The 23,376-nt window shown below is 39.5% G+C and overlaps 1 protein-coding gene across 7 annotated transcripts in view; it reads right to left on the reverse strand.

Moving 5' to 3' along the window:
- TRPM3 (transient receptor potential cation channel subfamily M member 3) overlaps positions 1–19,030 on the reverse strand; it is a 612,207-nt gene extending 593,177 nt beyond the window's left edge. For 2 of the 7 annotated variants that reach the window (XM_070794648.1, XM_070794647.1), the window contains exon 1: positions 15,700–19,026. In XM_070794648.1, the coding sequence (XP_070650749.1) occupies positions 15,700–15,876 (177 nt within the window). In that variant the 5' untranslated portion in view covers positions 15,877–19,026. Of the gene's footprint in view, positions 1–15,699 lie in introns of all 7 variants that reach the window. The other 5 variants (XM_070794649.1, XM_070794646.1, XM_070794650.1 and 2 more) reach the window with 5 other exon arrangements.
- Positions 19,031–23,376: the final 4,346 nt, after the last annotated feature.

Raw genomic sequence — 23,376 nt, forward strand, 5'->3', positions numbered from 1 at the left:
CATCTTTTAAAGAACTGAAGCATTCATATTTTTAGAGATAGAAAACAAATATTCCCCACAAACATTTACTAAATGTGACCTACATTATGAGACAGTAAGTATATCCCACACCACTCTCCAATGAGTATGAGATAACAATTATAACAATAAATGATTTGCTCTCAGTTCTTTCAAAGTAATTTTAAAATAAATAGGAGCATGCAATGGCTTTGTCATCATGAATTAATCCAAGAATATGAGAGCTATAAGGGAACTTAACAATCATCCCATGTTTGACAAACTGGAGTCCACAGGCAAGTACAATCTGCCCTCTATGTATGGCTCATGAGCCAAGAATAGCTTTTATATTTCAAACTGGTTGAAAAATAAAAATAATATTTCATGATATGTGACAATTACATGAAATTCAAATTTCAGCGTTAGTCTCTTCAGGCCACTATAACAAAATACCACAGATTGGGTGGGTTATAAACAGTAGAAACTTATTGCTCACAGTTCTGGAGGCTGGAAGCTCAAGATCAAATTTCCACCATGGTCAAGAGAGGGCCCTCTTCTAGGGCACAGACGTCTTTTTAGAAGGGGTAGGGAGCTCTCTGGAGCCTTTTCTACAAGGCACAGACACCATTCAAAAGCATCCCTCCCTCATGACTTATGTACCACCTGAACGTTCCACCTACTAATATCATCACCTTTGGGGTCAGGATTTCAATATATGGATTTTCAACACATGAACACTCAGACCATAGTGCAGTGTTCCTAAATAAGTTTAACTGGATCACAAATACATTCATTTATTATGTGTTGTATGTGGCTACTTTCTCAAGCTACAATGGCAAAATTGAATAGTTGTGATAGAGAGGGCAACTATATGACCCATCAAGCCACTTTTCCATCTAGCTTTTATAGAAAAAGTTTGCCAGTCCTTATCTACTCCAATCCTGTCTTTTTATATATGAGAAAACTAAAAGAAAACTATTTATTCCAGGTAACTCAGCTGGGACTAATAATTATACAGAATTAGGGCTAAAATCTAGTTTTCTGTCCATTTGATCATGCTCAATTTAATGACTGAAAATTAGCTTTAATTATACTCACTTTTAAATTAAATTATGTACCCTCCTTGTGTTAATTACTAGATTTATCTCAGAATCTTTGATTGCTCACATGAACTAACATTATACAAAAAAATTCATCTTGAAGTAAAATATTTTTTCATTTATCCATTGAAATTAATTTTATATTGTATTATTCTTAAACAGTTCTAAGAAGTTATTATAGAATAATGGTGAAAATTAAATATTTTGTTTAATACATCAATCAAATCACACATGTTCTGCTTACAATACATAAAGCAGTAATATATGGAAATTCAAATACTTTCAGACACATTGGTCACATTTAATTTTCTTATCTTTACAAGAGATGATTGACAATAAGTTGAGAAAATAATCATTTAGTCTTTCTAGATTTAGTGACTAGAACTTGACCAATTAATTTTCTAAATGTAAGCTAAATTTCAATCTTTGTAAAATAAAAAAGAAAGTGTATCTAAAGTTAATCCTCTTTACATCACTAGGAAATCTCTGTTAGGTTTCCAGTGAAATCAACAACCTACTCTCCATCCTTAAGAGGAAATGTTTAAAGCAGCCCTTCTTAACTGGGGATGACTTCACCTCATCTCCCACCCCTGTGCCAAAGGATATTTGACTATGTCTGGAGACATTTTTGTTGCTGTCACAAAAGAATAAACTAGAACTTCTATTTGATACCATCTATCCATGATGTTGCTCTTGTTTAGTCACTAAATTGTGTCCGACTCTTTTACATCTCCATGGACTATAGCTCACCAGACTCCTATGTGCGTGGGGTTTCCCAGGCAAGAATACTGGAGTGGGTTGCTATTTCCTTCTTGAGGGGATCTTCCCTCCCAGAGATCGAATCTGCGTTTCCTGCTTTGGCAGGCGGATTCTTTACCACTGAGCCACTTGGGAAGCCCCTATATATGATACCTGATGATAGAATACTTCTATCCGTGATTTAGGATACAGTTAAATAATCTAATGCTAACAGAAAAATCTCAAGCCATATTTGCCTTTAAATAAAAATGACAAAATACTTCAATATAGTTGTGTCCACATAATTATATCTAGACATTAGCCAATGGCATTTTTAAAGGATAAAGCAAGAGTAGTCTGAGTTTAACAGTGTAGTTTTTCCTCTAATAGTACTTTCTCTAATTTACAGTGTAACCTAGCCAAAAACACTACTAAAGTTACATGAAGCAAGATATTAAAGTCTCTTAATCACTAAATTAAGGAATTCCCTTTTCTCCAACAAAAGCAATAAATGAAGTAATTTCAATTTCTCACTTTAAATTTCAGTAAATATTTTCAAAGCAGACATCTGGTTCTACCTACTTACAGTTTCTTCCTTAAGTAAATATTTTATTCTGCATCACTTTGAGTACTAATCATTGGTTCAATTCCTTAACTAATCTTCCAATTTGGGAAATATATGAAATATATCAACTCAAGCTCAAAGTATCCTTTAATTAGACAAAATGCCAAGACTTTATAATTTCATTTGGTTCTTTTAAGTGGCTTCAGAGCACTGCATCAGGAGCATAGTTATCCATTCCCTCCAACATTTACCTATTCATTTAGCACCCCTGGCCCTAGAGGTAAAGAATCCATCTACCAATGCAGGATATATAAGAGATGTGGGTTTGATCCCTATGTTGGGAAGATCCCCGGGAGGAAAATCCCATGGACAGAGGAGCCTGACACATTACAGTCCATAGGGTCACAAAGAGTCAGACACAACTGAAGTAACTTAGCACATATACCTTAGCACCCCAATTATCCTGTGCTGTCTGATAAATGATAAATGCATGAAATTGTCTAAGATATGATTCCTAACTTTAAGAAGCTTTTCAGAATGAGGTGAAAGAGCTAATAATACTATAACATGTTCAACGCAAAGATGGAAATACCCACTAACTTTTATGAGTATGAGTAAAAGGAGAGCCCAATCTGGGTTTAGGAATTCAGGAAATTTTTTCTTAAACTCATCCAACTTAGTTGAGAATTAAAATATTGGTAGGGGTTAGGTAGGAGAAGATGTGGTTCAGATTTTCCAGGCAATGGAAATAGCTTGTGCAAAAAGCCCAGCTAAAAGGAAATTCATGATTTGAGAAAGGGAAAAGCAAAGTATAAAGGCAGAGAAGTAGATGGAGGACAGATCACAGAAGGTCCTAAATACCATTTCAAGGAGATTAGGATTTTATTCTACAAGAAAAGGGGTACTATTAAAGAATGTCAAACATGGCAGTATCCTGATCTTATGTGCATTTAAGGAAACCATTCTGGTATAGCTGTGGAAAGGATCAATTTGAAGTAGACTGCTATAGTATTTTGGGGCCAAGAAAAAGAAAAATTGGTTTGGGGAACTTAGACAGAAGGGGGTAGAACAGAGACATATTTACTGATTGGCTGATTATATAAGGGATGAAGGCAAACAAAGCAAAGGCATAAGCCTAAGCTTTCCAGTTGGGCAAAGTGGTGAATGGGTGATGCAATTGGGAGAAACAGAAGAAAGCGAGCAGTTGCGAGGGAGCTTGCTTATTTCAGCAACGGCCAAATGATTAGAGCAGAAGTTAAACTTTCTTTTCTGCAGGATTTCTGCCTCCAAAATGTAAGTTAAAACCACTTGAAGTAAACAAGACAGAGGTTAACATGTCATTTTTTCTTCTAATCTAGGATATCACTTATTGACCACACATTCTTAACACCTAAGTTAGCTTTCCTGCATGATCCCATAAGAAAAAACTGTGAAAGTCATTAAGTGTCCTGTGAGCATTAGTTCAGTTCAGTCTCTCAGTCATGTCTGACTCTTTGAGACCCCATGGAAGGCAGCACACTAGACTTCGCTGTCCCTCACCAACTTCTGGAGCCTACTCAAACTCATGTCCATCACATCGAAGATGCCATCCAACCATCTTATCCTCTGATGTCCCCTTCTCCTCCTGCCTTCAATCTTTCCCAGCATTAGGGTCTTTTCCAATGAGTCACCTCTTCACATCAGGTGGCCAAAGTATTGGAGTTTCAGCTTCAGCATCAGTCCTTCCAATGAATATTCAGAGTTGATTTCCTTTAGGATAAACTGGTTGGATCTCCCTGGAGTCCGAGGGACTCTCAAGAGTCTTCTCCAACACCACCGTTCAAAAGCATCAATTCTTTGGTGCTCAGTTTTCTTTATAGTCCAACTCTCACATCCATAAATGACTACTGGAAAAACCATAGCTTTGATTAGACAGATCTTTGTAGGTAAAGTAATGTCTCTGCTTTTTAATATTCTGTCTAGGATGGTTGCAGATTTTCTTCCAAGGAGCAAGTGTCTTTTAATTTCCTGCCTGCAATCACCATCTGCAGTGATTTTGGCACCGCAAAAAATAAAGTCTCTCACTGTTTCCATTGTTTTCCCATCTATTTTCCATGAAGTGATGAGACCAGAAACCATGATCAAAGTTTTCTGAAAGTTGAGTTTTAAGCCAACTTTTTCACTCTCTTCTTTCACTTTCATCAAGAGGTTCTTTAGTTCTTCTTTGCTTTCTGCCACAAGGGTGGTGCCATCTGTGTATCTGAGGTTATTGATATTTCTCCCAGCAATCTTGATTTCAGCTTGCGCTTCCTCCAGCTCACCATTTCGCATGATTTATTCTGCATATAAGTTAAACAAGCAGGGTGACAATATATAGCCTTGACATACTCCTTTTACTATTTGGAACCAGTCTGTTGTTCTATGTCCAGTTCTAACTGCTGCTTCTTGACCTGCATACAGATTTCTCAGGAGGCAGGTCAGGTGGTCTCGTATTCCCATCTTTTTCAGAATTTTCCACAGTTTGTTGCGATCTACACAGGCAAAGGCTTTGGCATAGTCAATAAAGCAAAAGTAGATGCTTTTCTGGAAATCTCTTGCTTTTTTGATGATCCCGCAAATGTTGGCAATTTGATCTCCAATTCCTCTGCCTTTTCTAAAACCAGCTTGAACATCTGGAAGTTCACAGTTCAGGTACTGTTGAAGCCTGGCTTGAGAATTTTGAGCATTACTTCGCTAGCGTGTGAGACAAGTGCAATTGTGCAGTAGTTTGAACATTCTTTGGCATTGCCTTTCTTTGGAACGATAATGAAAACTGACCTTTTCCAGTCCTTCGGCCACTGCTGAGTTTCACAGATTTGCTGACATATTGAGTGCAGCATGTTCACAGCATCATCTTTTAGGATTTGAAATAGCTCAACTGGAATTCCATCCCCTCCACTAGCTTTGTTGGTAGTGATGCTTCCTAAGGCCCATTTGACTTTGTATTCCAGGATGTCTGGCTCTAGGTGAGTGATCACACCATCATGGTTATCTGGGTCGTGAAGATCTTTTTTGTACAGTTCTTCTGTGTATTCTTGCCACCTCTTCTTAATATCTTCTGCTTCTGTTAGGTCCATACCATTTCAGTCCTTTATTGTGCCCATCTTTGCATGAAATGTTCCCTTGGTATCTCTAATTTTCTTGAAGAGATCTCTAGTCTTTTCCATTCTATTGTTTCACTCTATTTCTTTGCATTGATTTCTGAGGAAGGCTTTCCTGCCTTTCCTTGCTTTTCTTTGGAACTCTGCATTCAAATGGGTGTATCTTTTCTTTTCTCCTTTGCCTTTAGCTTCTCTTCTTTTCTCAGCTATTTGTAAGGTCTCCTCAGACAACCATTTGGCCTTTTTTTTGTTCTTTTTCTTGGGGATGGTCTTGATCACTGCCTCCTGTACAATTTCACAAACCTCTGTCCATAGTTCTTCAGGCACTCTATCAGTCAGATCTAATCCCTTGAATCTATTTCTTACTTCCACTGTATAATCATAAGGGATTTGATTTAGGTCATACCTGAATGGTCTAGTGGTTTTCCCCACTTTCTTCAACTTAAGTCTGAATTTGGCAACAAGGAGTTCATAATCTGAGCCACAGTCAGCTCCCAGTCTTGTTTTTTGCTGACTGTATAGAGCTTCTCCATCTTTGACTGCAAAGAATATAATCAATCTTATTTCAGTACTGACTATCTGGTGATACCCATGTGTAGAGTCTTCTCTTGCACTGTTGAAGAGGTTGTTTGCTATGACCAGTGCTATTCTCTTGGCAAAACTCTGTTAGCCTTTGACCTGCTTCATTTTGTACTCCAAGGTCAAATTTGCCTGTTACTCCAGGTAGCTCTCGACTTCCTACTTTTGCATTCCAGTTTCCTATAATGAACAGGCCATCTTTTTTGCGTGTTAGCATGGGGACTAGAAAGATGTGGAAATATAATGAGTCTGTATAAGTTTATAAGGAGATGGTGGGTACTCAAATTTTAACAATAAAATATCAGATACTGAGGTATGGTCATGCTAGAGGCATAATTTTAATGAGCCAACATCAGTTTATTGAAGTGTCACACTTCAGAAGAGAGATTCTCAACTGTTACAGTGTATAAAGTTCATCTGTGTTGTGTGTTAAAGTGCAGATTCTCAAGGTCCTCCCACGGGTTTAAACTAATAGGTTTGGATTGAGTTCTGTGAAACTGATTCTATAATATGTAGTCTTGGACCACACTTTGAGAAATACTCCTTTAAGAACTGATTTGGTGGATAAATCTCCTTCCAAGGAAGGCAATTTAATATATAAAATGTTCTTGTCAATAGATTTTTAAACAACAGAATCAATTCCTTTCTTCTTTCATCTGTCTATCCATCTATCTATCTATCACGTATTTGTCTATTACCTATCATCTATCTATCACCTATCTGTCTTTATAGTAAACCCTGAAATTCTTTAATTATTTGGGGGAAAAGAAGCAAAAGTTACCAATGCTATCTCTAAACTGCAAATTCCTATGTATATGCCTCTGAAAATGGAAGTAGGGAAGAGCAACTGGCTAGAACAAAATCCCCAAATGCTTTTAACATAAATTTTATGTGAGATAAAAGTAAATACTAGTGTCTCCCTCTTAGAGATTTTGTTATACCTGCCCCACCTCACCCATGCAATTATAGCACTGTAATTTTCTCACATGTTCAGGAGCCAAGAAAATCTGGTTCAGCTCAATTTCCCACATTTAATATTTAATATCAGACATCATTTTTAAAAATTGAAGTGTAAAATTAATTTTAATTTTGAATGTATTTTTAAAAATGAAATCCCTATATGTTCACTTCCTCCCCTTCCCTGTCCAGAATCTCTTCCTTAGTTTTTGAAGGATATCGGGTGGAATGGACACTGGCACCGGTGGGGGTCTCTATTAATGTAGGCATCATTATGGCTGCTTTGGCCTTGGTCCCCAAGTGAACTGACCACAGCTCAGTTGGTACTATCACATACCACTGGAATCTAAAGGACATGCACTTGCGGGACCACTGCAGTTCCAAGAATCATCATCATTTCAGTTGCTCAGTCCTATCCGATTCTTTGTGATCCCCATGAACTGCAGCACGCCAGGCCTCCTTGTCCATCACCAACTGCTGGAGTCTACCCAAACCCATGTCCATTGAGTCAGTGATGCCATCCAACCATCCCATTCTCTGTCGTCCCCTTTTCCTCCTGCCCTCAAACTTTCCCAGCATCAGGATCTTTTCAAATGAGTCAGCTGTTCGCATTAGGTGGCCAAAGTATTGGAGTTTCAGCTTCAACATCAGTCCTTCAAATGAACACCCAGGACTGATCTCCTTTAGGATGTACTAGTTGGATCTCCTTGCAGTCCAAGGGCCTCTCAAGAGTCTTCTCCCACACCATAGTTCAAAACCATCAATTCTTCGGTGCTCGGCTTTCTTTATAGTCCAACTCTCACATTCATATATGACTACTGGAAAAACCATAGCCTTGACTAGATGAACCTTTGTTGACAAAGGAATGTCTCTGATTTTTAACATGTTGTCTAGGTTGGTCATAACTTTCTTTCCAAGGAGTAAGCATCTTTTAATTTCATGACTGCAATCACCATCTGCAGTGATTTTGGAACCCCAAAAAATAAACTCAGCCACTGTTTCCCCATCTATTTGCCATGAAATGATGGGACCGGATGCCACGATCTTAGTTTTCTGAATGTTGAGCTTTAAGCCAACTTTTTCACTCTCCTCTTTCACTTTCATCAAGAGGCTCTTTAGTTCCTCTTCACTTTCTGCCATAAGGGTGGTGTCATCTGCATGTCTGAGGTTATTGATATTTCTTCTGGCAATCTTGATTCCAGCCTGTGCTTCCTCCAGCCCAGTATTTCTCATGATGTACTCTGCATATAAGTTAAATAAGCAGGGTGACAATATACAGCCCTGACATACTCCTTTCCCCATTTGGAACCAGTCTGTTGTTCCATGTCCAGTTTGAAATGTTGCTTCCTGACCTGCATACAGGTTTCTCAAGAGGCAGGTCAGGTGGTCTGGTATTCCCATCTCTTTCAGAATTTTCCACAGTTTATTGTGATCTACACAGCCAAAGGCTTTGGCATAGTCAATAAAGCAGAAATAGATGTTTTTCTGGAACTCTCTTGCTTTTTTGATGATCCAGAGAATGTTGGCAATTTGATCTCTGGTTCCTCTGCCTTTTCTAAAACCAGCTTGAACATCTGGAAGTTCACGGTTAACGTATTGCTAAAGCCTGGCTTGGAGAATTTTGAGTATTATTTTACTAGCGTGTGAGATGAGTGCAATTGTGCAGTAGTTTGAGCATTCTTTGGCATTGCCTTTCTTTGAGATTGGAATGAAAACTGACGTTTTCCAGTCCTGTGGCCACTGCTGAGTTTTCCAGATTTGCTGACATATTGAGTGGAGCACATTCACAGCATCATCTTTTAGGATTTGAAATAGCTCAACTGGAATTCCATCCCCTCCACACTAGCTTTGTTTGTAGTGATGCTTCCTAAAGCCCACTTGACTTCACATTCGAGGATATCTGGCTCTAGGTGAGTGATCACACCGTCTTGATTATCTGGGTCGTGAAGATCTTTTTGTACATTTCTTCTGTGTATTCTTCTCACCTCTTCTTAATATCTTCTGCTTCTGTTAGGTCCATACCATTTCCTAGGGAAGTTTAAAGGGGCATATGCAGGATGCTCCAGAATCTTGATGATGTACACTATCTTTGGGAGCTCTGGTTCACAATCATATCTCTATATAAATTCAACATAATTTGTTTTTAATTTTTAGAAAAAAATCTAAAATTATATGTCATATGCCTGAATAAATCATGAAAATAATACATAGGGAAATCTAAAATAGATAAACAGAAAAGAAAAAAAAAGGAACAAACATTCCTTCCCTTTATGATGATACATCATCTGTAAACCAAAACAGGGCAGCTGAACTCAATTATTTCTGTATCTAAATGATTTTTTATGATTAAACATTTTGAAAACTTGTGAACTGTTTCTGAAAAACCTTTTGCTCCTACTGTTAACTAGCACATAATCTGTTCTGCCCAGATGCCAGCAAAAGAGAAAAGGCATTTAATTGAGTTTCCCTCTAGCATTGTAGAATCTAAGGCAGTTTTTCCTCAATGTGTGGTCCTTCTAAGAGCTGTTCATATCAGAATCACTAGGAGAGCTTGTTAAAATGCAAATTTCTGGACCCACCAGCTACCTACTGAGTCAGCATCCTCAGGGGTGAGCTTGAATATTTGCTTTGCTCATAAGCTCCCCAAGTGATTTTTAAGCTTTCTTAGGATTTCATGTATCATTCACATGTTCTTTCACTCATTTAAATAAACATTTACTGAATACCTTTTGTGAGCTACTTTTTCATGTTAGCTAATGGAAAGGGAGATAGTTGTCTGCAGATGAGCTTGGAGCCAGTTGAGGTTATACCAACAGACTTAGATGGGGGTGGGGAGAATTTGAAGCCACTGCTGAAAGGGCAGTGTTCACACCCCTCCCTCCACAGGAAATCATCTGCAGGGAAGGCAGAACCATTGCCCTTGAGACAGACTTTGTCCCATTTTACTGACTCCACAAGTCATCCCAAAGCCAGATGGCCTGGGCTTGGACAACCCAGCTATATCCCCCTCATTCTACAGTGACCACACAGTTTCATTCCTTACTGCACAATACTGGGTATCAGAAGGCAGAACTCTCCAGAGACATAGGAGGGTTTCTTGGTGCCTCAGGAATTTCCCTCAGGATGTCCAAGGAACATTTCACAAAAAGGCAATTCACATGGTCACTGTTCAGCAGCTTGAGTTGAAGCCACCACTTGAAATGCACCACACAGATTTTGTCTCTCCTGGGTTTTAGTTTGGGTACATTTTTTTTTTTTCTTTCTTATTCTCTTAAAGGGAATCTGAGCCTGGCATGCTGAGATGGAAAGATAGAAGTTTATTAGCAGCCCTTAAAATTTTGCCTAACCACACACTGTGTTTTCCTAAAAGCAATTTATTCTTAGGCTTCCCATCTTTAAGGCACTTAGTGGAATTGGTCCATAACCAGTTCCCTGATCTCACTCACCACCATTCACGAACATGTCTAGTATATAATAGGTATATGCTTCCTCTCTTCCTGTGGAAACTCAACTGCTACTCACCGACATATGGTTCAGGAGTGTCTGGTCCCAGCTAAACAAAAGCTCTGGTTTATTAATATTATTCTACCTGCCATATAAAGATACAGAATTTAAAAAAAAAAGATACAGAATTTTAGATGTGAAAAGGAGTCCTTAAAAGTAACAAATTTAAAACAAATCAAAATGAATCTCAACATAATTGTCTTCCAAGAGTTTGAGGATAGCAAAAGGAAGTCAGTTTCTGCTGTCTGGCATCAACTGTAGAAAAAAAGACCCAACTCATTTTGTTATCAGGATCTTGCTATGCTTTAAGGACAATATAATGCACACTGTTTACCATGACATGAAATTATAGGAGTAGAAAACACTGTGTTTTGGGGCAGAATTTGGGATCTCATAGCCTAACTTGATCACTGTCCTTTCAATTATTTCTCTTGTTTTATACCCAGTTCACTTTCACTAATCCCTCTTTTGATAATAAAAAGAGAGAAAGGAGTGGGGAAATGAATTAAAACTCTGAGATATTTAACTGGATTTCAAAAAATGGGAGTTTACTAGGCATTGTTTTATAAGAGCAAAGAAAAAAACCATCTTAGAAAACTTTAAGTGATATTACTGATTATATATTATTTACATCAAAGAGTTCTGGTATAAATGGGACTCGTCCCATCGATAACATGAAATTACATTCCTTACTTTTGTCTCAGTCTCATTAGAATCAGCAAGTGGCATACCCTTTCTAGCTCCAAAGAATCACCGAGTTCTGTCCTTCCTTCTCAGGATCTTTATTTTCAGACACTGGAACCACCATCACTGGGACCATCAGACAGCAAAGTAAGATATCTGAAGAAATTCTAAATTCTTCCTTCTACCACAACTAATTGATTTAACAAGGCCCTATTTATTTTACCTCCATTACTTTTGCATTAGTCCTGCTGTTGTTATTGTTCAGTCGCTAGACAGTAAAGAATCTGTCTGCAATGCAGCAGACCCAGGTTCCAACCCTGGGTTGGGAAGATTCTCTAGAGAAGGGAATGGCTACCCACTCCAGTATTTTTGCCTGGAGAATTCCACTGACAGAAAAGCCTGGCAGGCTATAGTCCATGGGGTTGCCAAGAGTTGGACATGACTAAGAGACTAAATGTATTACCCCTGGTCCTTCTCAACTCTTCAGGCCTCTACTTTAATCTCTCAGCTTCCAGTCTCACCATCTCCCATGCATTCTAGACACTACAGTCAAAGTAATCTATTTAACAGCTGGATCTAGCAATCACTTTGCGGCTAAGATCCTTTTAATGGCCCTCCCTAGTTTTCAGTATCATTGTCAACTGCCTTGGTTTAGTGAGCAAGGCCCTCTATGATCTAAACTCTGCCGACTGTTCTAGTCCTCCTTCCATTTTAATATCCAATCCAGTTTAATTACTTTTAGCCTCAATAGACTACGTTTTTCCATGCCCACAGAGCATGGCAGCCTTTTCCATGGGGAATCATAGCATTAAATCTAAGTCAAGATCTAAATTCTTTATTTTAAAGAGAAGGACACCAAGTTACAGAGAGGTTAAGTAACTTTCCCTAGGTCACACAGGTGGTTAGGAACATGAAGGAATTAGAACTCATTCTTTTAGACCTAACTGTCCAAAGTATAATTTCTCTAATCTCTTTCTGACATTGCTCTAGTGGCAAAGTAATACTCTTTGTTTGAAAATCCTAAAATGATGCAGATTATTTGGTCTTCATCAAGAAATTGGCTTAAATGTTTTTATCCAAAATCTGTTACAAATGCACAGCTTCCCTTTCCCCCAAAGCAACCTATTTTTCAAAGGCCCCCTTCACTAAATCTACCAAGATTTCAATGCAGGAAAAAGCTGTCTGCTCTAACATTAATATTCAAATTAAACAGAAGTAACCAAAATAAAATCTCCCAAAGAAAATAATGGCAGAGACAGACCTTAAAATGCATATAAAATATGCTAAGAATATTCTATCACTGAAATAAATTTGACTTTCTGCAATTAATAGTAAGATAAATCTTGAAACACATCAAAATGAAGCAAATGACAACTGAAGAGAAACAGTTTGGAAAGGGTCCCATTTGAAATGTATCCGTTTGAAAACAGCCTCTGATTTTTGGCTATCATCATCATGTGCTTGTCCAAAAATTCACTTTCAAATGATATTCCCAAATGCAATCTCAAATTCAAAATGTAAGTTGGCTGGCATGTTCAAAATTTTCTCTGAGATGGACAAAATAACAATACAAGATGTTTTCAGAAGGAATAATAACTATATTCCAACACTCATTGGGTTTAATTCGTGCTTCAGATGCTGGCCTTTCCCTTCTAATTCTTTACTATCTTGTTTCTATTAAGAAATGGGAAATAGAGGAAACAGGATTATGAAGCCATTTCTAAACATCAGAGTGGTACTGAAGTAAGTTAGCAAAGAAACGCATTTTCCAGGAAAGGACAGGGAGGAAATTGGCTCACACTCAGTCTTGTCAGAAATGGTGACTGATTTGGGTTTAGTCGAATCTAATCATGCCATCATGTCCTAAACTGCATTTACGGCTATGTCAGGGCATTGGAAAGGGCATATTGCATCAGAAAAAGGCTTGGAAGAGGAACGAAAATTACCTGTTGAATAGTAGGAGAATTGGGGTTATTAGCTTACAATTTCAATAGACTCCAGAGAATCCATCCATTATATTAGCATGGTGGTGGCAGTGTGAGGGAGACAGAATAAGAGATTGAGACAGAGGGGGGAGGGAAGGAATAAGCAGAAAGTAAGGAAAGAACAGTATAATTATTGCTATTAAATATCTAATTTATAGACTAAATCAGGAAGAACACTGACCAAAAGATGCAAATGATTACTCTGGAACTTCCATTTTACTTGAAATATAAAAGCAGGGCAAGAACACACAGGGATTAACACAATAAAGACAAAACAGCGACAATCTGGAGCGGGAAAATCACACAGCATTCATACCCAGAATGCTAATAATACAATAACTCATATACAAAAGCAGGGTTTATTTCTTTCTAAGTATTACTGGAAGAATTTTGTAGTACTTTTCTTCAAGTTTGAAATGTGTTCAATATCTGAAGTCTTCTAGGACATCTAATCTCCCAAAAATACAGATGTCGTTTGAAAGCAAAGTTCTCTAGTGAAACAAATCCTATCTTTCAGATATTGAGAGAATTTGAAGGGCAGTCATTAATGCACCTTTTAGATGAATAAAATTTGTTATTAAACACCATGTTCATGAAGGATGGTAAGACTGAGATGTACGCCACCCATGGTGTCAGTGTAGTATTGACCAGTGTTGCTGAGATATAACATGAATGGTACTCACAGTTAAAAAAGATGAGAGCTCTTCTAAAAATAAGTAATCTACCCCAAAAGAATACTTCTCTGCTGATTTTATGACAAGCAAATAATAAATATCACTTTCCATTTAAAAATTAGAGTATTAATGAATAATATATTGAAGGTAGTATACACACACCTGTTAAAAAGTCATTATATAAGTTAAAAAACATTACTTCTGGGAAAAGCCAAGGAGTGATTTAAATGAAAAATGTTTCTTATTGCACATGGAATAGCTGAAGTCAATTTTTTCAGTCATAGTTAGGTTTGCCAAGATACTCTTCACCCCAGACCCTAGATTCAAGAGTAATTCTGGAGGAAAATTTACATTTGTTTGTTAGTCCCTGGCCTCATTCTTTTTCATGCCCTATCACGCATGTTGTTCCAACACAGCAAAAGCCCTTATATCCAAGGAAGCTTATCTCCTACTCCCAAATCTCCTTTTCCTCCAAAAGACTCTTTCAAGGAAGCAAACCACCATCATAACAAAATGATGGGTGTTTGAACAGGATGTGGGTGTAACCTTTGGGAAAGTTATTCAGTTTGTGTTTAACAGGATAAAGGAAACTCAGACAGGGTTAATGCACGCCTGCTCAGTCTCTAAATCATGTCTGACTCTTTGCAACCCTATGGACTGTAGCCCTTCAGGCTCCTCTGTCCACGGGATTCTCCAGGCAAGAATACTGGAGTGAGACTGGGTTAATACTCCAATGCAAGAAGCCACTTAGCTGTACAGAACTAATTGTCCACATCAAACTTGACCCAACCAGAACACAGATTCAGAAAGAAAAATGTTTTAAGTGTAATTTTTTCAGTGATCATTAATCTCAGTATCATATTAATATGGAAAGGAGGATTAAGAACTTCATCTTGCTTTTAAACTTCACCTGGATGTGGGAGGGACATCCAGAGATATACATTTTTCCCAAAAAAGTACTACCACATTCTCTTTTCTGAGGGGAAATACTTGTTTTCTGCACCTTTAAATTTTTACTTGTATTTCCTTCCCTACAAGGCAGATGGTAAAGATGAATTATCTTGAAGTTGTGGGGACTTTCTCAGTGTTTTTAATATATTTGCTTCTAGAAAGAGAAATGCTGCAGACACCAGGTAGCATCCTAGCTGAGGTATAGTACTGTTTCTTTTGTGTAACTCAGAGCTAGCAAGAAAGCTAGAAGCACACACTCAGTATATATTTAACAATACTTTCCCATCACCGACTTCACTTAAGATACTAAAATTATCATGCCTTTAAAAAAAAAAAAAGTATGCCAAAAAAGTCACAATCTGATAAGGTTTGTTCTTTGTCTTTACCTGAGAGACCACCTAAGGACACAGGGCTTTTAAAATAATAAGGAGAATCCTTTGTTCTCTCAGGTTCCATTTAAATGGAAACTGGGTCGAAGGGCTTCCCCAGGGAGGGAAAAAAATCCAGGAGTCAAACACACAGGAGTAAGAGATTTCACTCCCACGACTGCTACCACCCTCCCAAAGAAGTTAATTAATTCTATTTTAGGGATGTTTGGGGGGTGGGGAGCACTCAGGCAGCCCATTCTCTGCAACCATAATCTCATTCTCAAATGTGGCTGAGACCATCCTCCATCCCTGACACTGGGGTGAGGGGAGCTGAGAACCTCTCAATAGCCATGGGCAACACAGCCAGTACTGCAGGCATCTGTACTCCCCAAAAGGTGTGTCCCAGCCCAAGCGCGAAGTTGGGTATTCAGACCTGCAAAGCACAATGAGAGCCATTCAAAGCAGCAAGTTACAGTACCTTAAGAAGTCTGACAGATGGGAGAAAGGCTGCGTGGCACAGCTTCCGGATGGTCCAGTTCAGGGGTCGAGGAGCATCAGTTTGATTCATGACCCCTTCCAAATTCCACCAGGAAAACCAGAAACCGCAAACCTGAGCAATGCCTAGAAAACAAACGGTCCCCCACGGCCCTGGCATCCCATGGTCATCTCCACACCTGCGAATTCCATCAGGGCAGAGGCTTCCTGCAACTTGGGAGACTAGTCAAGTGGCGTTGCTTGAGCCACTGAACCTTCTTAAGAAAGCCACCTCCCCTCTCCCTGCAGCCGTGCTCATGCATACCAAATGTGGCTGAATAGAGGCACACTGCCTGCTGCTTCGGGGAGGGGATGCATGGTTTTGAAGGAGAGGGACAGCCTGCACGGAACAGCCTGCGGTCGGAGTCAGAGCAGCCTGCTCGGAATGCGCGCTCCCTCTCCTGCTCTCCTCCCAGTAAACGCAGGTCAGGCATTGGGGGAAAACCCGGGCCATTTGCTCTGCTCACTAGGTTTGGGGGGGGAGCCAGGAAGAGAGCAAAAGGGAACATCAATAAAGCCAGAACGGGGAACTTGCACTTTCTTATACAAAGCATCTTTGAGGGCTGGAAATTGGCACAGGGGGAGGGGCTAGGACACAGAAGGAGAAGGGATGCCTCGGAATGATAAGATAAACACTTCACTTTTGATTTATATGACATCATAAATTGAGAGCTATTGTAAAACGGATCTGCAATAAAAAGAATCTTTGTCGTGTTCTGGGGTTTTTATTAACTGTGATTGACGGTCCTCACCCTAATATACACATGATATAGATGACAGGAGGTAGATGGTAGAGAGAAAAGCAAACTAACACACACAGTAGAAGCCGTGAGTTATTCCTTTCATAGAAAGCAGTGTAAACTAACGTATGTTTGGCTTACCATTTAGAAATGGCAGTTTCTAAATTGGGGGTTATCCTCTCCTGAAAAGCCACTTGATACTCTATCTGCAACAAAAGTTTAACCCTTAAGGTGCCACATGGAATGCTTTCTATAAAAGATGGAGTTTCCTGAATTGGGGAATACCCACCCCTATTATTTTCTAAGGATAGCTTTAAGAGAGTTGCCACGCTGGCATGAATAGTCTTTAGGGCACCTATGTTGAGAGAGAATAAAGCAACTTTTCAATTTGAAAGCGTAAATTAAATAATTTCACTTAGAGCGGTGAAGTTCCAGTGCCTGGGAAGAGGAAGAAGTCACAACCCACTGAGACTACCTCATCTCCAGAAATCAGACCTTAGTGAGTACAGTCGACTGACTTCCGGCTGCCCAGGAGAACTCCCACATCCTTAGAGCATTTCTGTCTTAAACTTATTTTCCCTCTTTATGTCCCTCCCTATGATTGTACTGATTTTCAGTTTTTAATTAACTAGAAGAGAATGGTAAATCCCAGCTCCATGACTATTACGTATTCTGAAGCAGAATTGGAGATGTGAGAGCAGATGTGATAACACAGGGACTCTGCTGTAATTCAGAATTTGGAGCAACATGGATCCTCCCTGGAGTGTAATAAATACTTGACACATTGCATTACAACCGTATTTCCCTCACAATGCTCCTGTGTTACAGATCTGAGGACACTATTGCAGAAAATCTAGTCTACTGGTAGAATCCAGACCACTGACTTGCCTTGTGGAATAAAATTCATGCATCTGATTACATTCTATTAACCAATATCATTTTAATAGACTCCCCCTGACACACACACACATATGGTTCATTATCTGTCATCATTCTATTTCCAGCAAATGTTAAAGGCAGCTTAAAACATTAACATCTAACATGTCTGTGTCTGGCATTCCGCTAGGCACTCTAAATGCATTATGTAAGTTCATATCAACAATAACCCTATTTAGTACATGCTACTGTCATATCCACATTTCACAGATTGAGCAATTGAGATCTGGAGTAATTAGTAATGAGTAGCTAAGAATTGGAGAAGGAAATGGCAACCCACTCTGGTGTTCTTGCCTGGAGAATCCCAGGGACGGGGGAGCCTGGTGGGCTGCCATCTATGGGGTCACACAGAGTCGGACACAACTGCAGTGACTTAGCAGCAGCAGCAGCTAAGAATTGAGACTTTCCTGGTAGCTCAGATGGTAAAGAATCTGCCTGCAATGCAGGAGACCTGGGTTTGGTCTCCTGGGAATTAACATAACTAATAAAACCGGGATTTAGATTGAAACTAGTCTACAAGACTATAAAGACAAGCTTTCTCTTCTCTCCTACTTCTTTCATAGTTAAGGCAGCCACAGCAATTAAGTCATTGCCTCAACTTTCTGGTGACTTAACCTTATATGAGTTGACTGTGATATTAAATGGTTTGCCTTGGAAACGAACAGAGATCATTCTGTCGTTTTTGAGATTACATCCAAGTACTGCATTTCGGCCTCTTTTGTTGACCATGATGGCTACTCCATTTCTCCTGAGGGATTCCTGCCCGCAGTAGTAGATATAATGGTCATCTGAGTTAAATTCACCCATTCCAGTCCATTTTAGTTCGCTGATTCCTAGAATGTCGACATTCACTTTTGCCATCTCTTGTTTGACCACTTCCAATTTGCCTTGATTCATGGACCTGACATTCCAGGTTCCTATGCAATATTGCTCTTTACAGCATTGGACCTTGCTTCTATCATCAGTCACATCCACACCTGGGTATTCTTTTAGCTTTGGCTCCATCCCTTCATTCTTTCTGGAGTTATTTCTCCACTGATCTCCAGTAGCATATTGGGCACCTACTGACCTGGCGAGTTCCTCTTTCAGTATCCTATCATTTTGCCTTTTCATACTGTTTATGGGGTTCTCAAGGCAAGAATACTGAAGTGGTTTGCCATTCCCTTCTCCAGTGGACCACATTCTGTCAGACCTACAAGACCTTTTAGAACTAACACCCAAAAAGATGTCCTTTTCATTAGAGGGGACTGGAATGCAAAAGTAGGAAGTGAAGAAACACCTGGAGTAACAGGCAAATTTGGCCTTGGAATACGGAATGAAGCAGGGCAGACTAATAGAGTTTTGCCAAGAAAATGCACTGGTCATAACAAACACCCTCTTCCAACAACACAAGAGAAGACTCTATACATGGACATCACCAGATGCAACATCGAAATCAGATTGATTATATTCTTTGCAGCCAAAGATGGAAAAACTCTATATAGTCAGCAAAAACAAGACCGGGAGCTGACTGTGGCTCAGATCATGAACTCCTTATTGCCAAATTCAGACTTAAATTGAAGAAAGTAGGGAAAACCACTAGACCATTCAGGTATGACCTAAATCAAATCCCTTATGATTATACAGTGGAAGTGAGAAATAGATTTACAGGACTAGATGTGATAGACAGAGTGCCTGATGAACTATGGAATGAGGTTCATGACACTGTACAGGAGACAGGGATCAAGACCATCCCCATGGAAAAGAAATGCAAAAATGCAAAATGGCTGTCTGGGGAGGCCTTACAAATAGCTGTGAAAAGAAGAGAAGCAAAAAGCAAAGGAGAAAAGGAAAGATATAAGCATCTGAATGCAGAGTTCCAAAGAATAGCAAGAAGAGATAAGAAAGCCTTCTTCAGCGATCAATGCAAAGAAATAGAGGGAAACAACAGAATGGGAAAGACTAGAGATCTCTTCAAGAAAATTAGAGATACCAAGGGAACATTTAATGTGAAGATGGGCTCAATAAAGGACAGAAATGGTGTGGACCTAACAGAAGCAGAAGATATTAAGAAGAGGTGAGAAGAATACACAGAAGAAATGTACAAAAAAGATCTTCACAACCCAGATAATCACGATGGTGTGATCACTGACCTAGAGCCAGACATCCTGGAATGTGAAGTCAAGTGGGCCTTAGAAAGCATCACTACGAACAAAGCTAGTGAAGGGGATGGAATTCCAGTTGAGCTATTTCAAATCCTGAAAGATGATGCTGTGAAAGTGCTGCACTCAATATGTCAGCACATTTGGGAAAGTCAGCAGTGGCCACAGGACTGGAAAACGTCAGTTTTCATTCCAATCCCAAAGAAAGGCAATGCCAAAGAATGCTCAAACCACTGCACAATCGCACTCATCTCACATGCTAGTAAAGTAATGCTCAAAATTCTCCAAGCCAGGCTTCAGCAATATGTGAATCGTGAACTTCCTGATGTTCAAGCTGGTTTTAGAAAAGGCAGAGGAACCAGAGATCAAATTGCCAACATCTGCTGGATCATTGAAAAAGCAAGAGAGTTCCAGAAAAAACATCTATTTCTGCTTTATAGACTATGCCAAAGCCTTTGACTGTATGGATCACAATAAACTGTGGAAAATTCTGAAAGAGATGGGAATACCAGACCACCTGACCTGCCTCTTGAGAAATTTGTATGCAGGTCAGGAAGCAACAGTTAGAACTGTACATGAAACAACAGACTGGTTCCAAATAGGAAAAGGAGTACGTTAAGGCTGTATATTGTCACTCTGCTCGTTTAACTTATATGCAGAGTACATCATGAGAAATGCTGGGCTGGAAGAAACACAAACTGGAATCAAGATTGCCGGGAGAAATATCAATAACCTCAGATATGCAGATGACACCACCCTTATGGCAGAAAGTGAAGAGGAACTAAAAAGCCTCTTGATGAAAGTGAAAGTGGAGAGTGAAAAAGTTGGCTTAAAGCTCAGCATTCAGAAAACGAAGATCATGGCATCCGGTCCCACCACTTCATGGGAAATAGATGGGGAAACAGTGGAAACTGTGTCAGGCTTTATTTTTTTTTTGGTCTCCAAAATCACTGCAGGTTGTGACTGCAGCCATGAAATTAAAAGACGCTTACTCCTTGGAAGGAAAGTTATGACCAACCTAGATAGCATATTCAAAAGCAGAGACATTACTTTGCCAACAAAGGTCCATCTAGTCAAGGCTATGGTTTTTTCTGTGGTCATGTATGGATGTGAGAGTTGGACTGTGAAGAAGGCTGAGTGCCGAAGAATTGATGCTTTTGAATTGTGGTGTTGGAGAAGACTCTTGAGAGTCCCTTGACTGCAAGGAGATCCAACCAGTCCATTCTGAAGAGCTCAGTCTTGGGTGTTCCTTGGAAGGAATGATGCTAAAGCTGAAACTCCAGTATTTTGGCCACCTCATGTGAAGAGTTGACTCATTGGAAAAGACTGTGATGCTGGGAGGGATTGGGGGCAGGAGGAGAAGGGAACGACAGAGGATGAGATGGCTGGATGGCATCACTGACTCGACAGACGTGAGTCTGGGTGAACTCCGGGATTTGGTGATGGACAGGGAGGCCTGGCCTGCTGCGATTCATGGGGTTGCGAAGAGTCGGACACGACTGAGCGACTGAACTGAACTGAACTGAAGAGTTGACTAAAAGATCATGAAGAAGAAATGCTGAGCATTTGTTTCGGATCTTTGGTTTGAGGTTGATGTAGTAAAAAGGTAAACCATGAATTCTGGAATCAGCCTGCATGGTTTGCATTCTAATTCTGACCCCTATGCCTTGGGTTTCCCTGGTGGCTTGATGATAAAGAATCCACCTGCAATGCAGGAGATGTGGGTTCCATCCTTGGATTGAGAAGATCCTTTGGGGAAGGAAATGGTAACCCACCCCAGTATTCTTGCCTGGGAAATCCCAAAGACAGAGGAGCCTGGAGGGCTACAGACCATGGCGTTACAAAAGAGTTGGTCACATCTTAGTGACTAAACAACAACTCTGTGCCTTAGTCTTCATCTGTAAGAGGGAGACAAAAATGAAACAATACACACACAAGGCTGTGAAGACTAAGAGAGCTAAGATATCAGTGAATCACTTTGAACAGTGCCTGGTGTATTCTGAGTCCCTTATACTATGATTTATCACCTAGGCAGCAAGTACTGATGCTACGGATGCTACTTTTGCCTGTTGGTGATTTCCTGAAGTCTACACAAGTGTATATACTTTCAGTACTAGGTAATGATTCAAGCAAGGCATATTAAACCTGACAACTTCTTTTGAGTTACCCTGAGTTTAGTTAATAGGGTAGAGAGAAAGGTGGGAGACTACTAGGGCAGTATGGATTTCCTCATGCTATACTGCAGAGTGATATTCATCAGATTTTAAGATGTAGCTTTTGGTTAGGCTACAAAGCACCAGCCTCCCAGCACATCCAGCATCTAAGATCTTAGATGCTATTAAGAAGTTGGTTCCCTTGCAGCTCTGTAAAAATGCTGAAACACTGCAGTTGACTCTCCCCTGCCCCCCACTGTTCCTCACTGTAAAGGACCCCACAAAAAGTGACAGCACCATTCCAAAAACACACAGCCTTTGATCCTCCTAGCCCCTTTAATTTTTACTGAATAACTTTGGTCAAAGAGAATAGTTAGGAACTCTGGAATGGAGGAGGAGGAGGATTCACAGCCCTCTCTAATGGAAATTAGAGGAGTGAGCACAAAACCTCCAGAGACTTGGAGACTACAGCGGAAAGATCAAAGAAAAATAATAGTGCATGAAAAGAGGTTTTCTCCCGTTGTTGGAATAGTTTGGGCCAAAATTGTTTGCTATCACAACATCTAAAGCAGAGTTTTCAGGATCCCAACCTGCTACAAGAAATGATATTTTCACATGGAATGGTATCTTTCTGGGTTTTAGAGAGGAGTCTAATGAGGAAAGAGCAGAGAAGAGCAAGTCCAGCCCCAGACGTCTACATTTCATAAATCCAAAATGCTTGTTTTACCAGTTTTAAGAATGTGGATGTTCACAAATCTACAGAATAAATTCCAACAGACTTAGAAGCCTGACATGACCACATTAGTTTTCAGTATCCTCCGAAATAGCAAACCCAGCACATCAAATTTTTGTACTCCAAAGCCTGCCTTTCAATAAACTAATTTTCTTCCATGCTATGTAAGCCCACTTCCCACTGATCATCTTTGTGTTTTATTTCCTGCCTTAATGATGCTAAATTTAAGAATCATGATAAGATTTGAACTGCCTCAACACTGTTAATGAGCCACAGTACAGACAGGCTGCCTGACTTCCTTTTGAAAACACATTCCCTCTCTTTAAAAAAAATTATGGCACCCTCCACCTAGCATTGTGCCACTGTGTACACTGCCTTCCCTTATATATCTTGGATATACAATGGGCTGACTCATGAAAACCTAAGAAAACAGAAAGGAAATGATACTGTATCCTGGTAGTTCAGAGTGTTCCAAACTGCCACCTGAAATGTGTTTTCAAAAAAATATGTTCCAATGTAATTTTTCACAATGTTGTTAAAACACTGAAATTCACTGGTATCTGGACATTAATAGAATAGATATTTCAAGGCTCTCACAGTGAATGTAGTGTACCTAGTTCAAGAGGACAATACACAAACATCCCATGGACACAGCAGGAACCAGCCCAAGGGTAATAAACCTTTGTGAGTTAAATTCATTTGCCCCAATACTTTGTAATTTCAATATCAGAACCCTGTTTGTTGTATTTGATAATTCATCACTTTTATCAGAAAAACATTTGTGTTGTAAACTCTGGCAAATTAACATTTTTGTCGAAAAACATACTTTTCCTCTTTCTTCTCTAAGTGTTTGTCGCTCAGTCATGTCTCTTTGTGACCCCGTGGACTATAGCCTATCAGGCTCCTCAGAGGAGCTAG

This window comes from Bos indicus, chromosome 8 (genome assembly GCF_029378745.1).
Source record: "Bos indicus isolate NIAB-ARS_2022 breed Sahiwal x Tharparkar chromosome 8, NIAB-ARS_B.indTharparkar_mat_pri_1.0, whole genome shotgun sequence".
NCBI classification, from domain to species: domain Eukaryota; kingdom Metazoa; phylum Chordata; class Mammalia; order Artiodactyla; family Bovidae; genus Bos; species Bos indicus.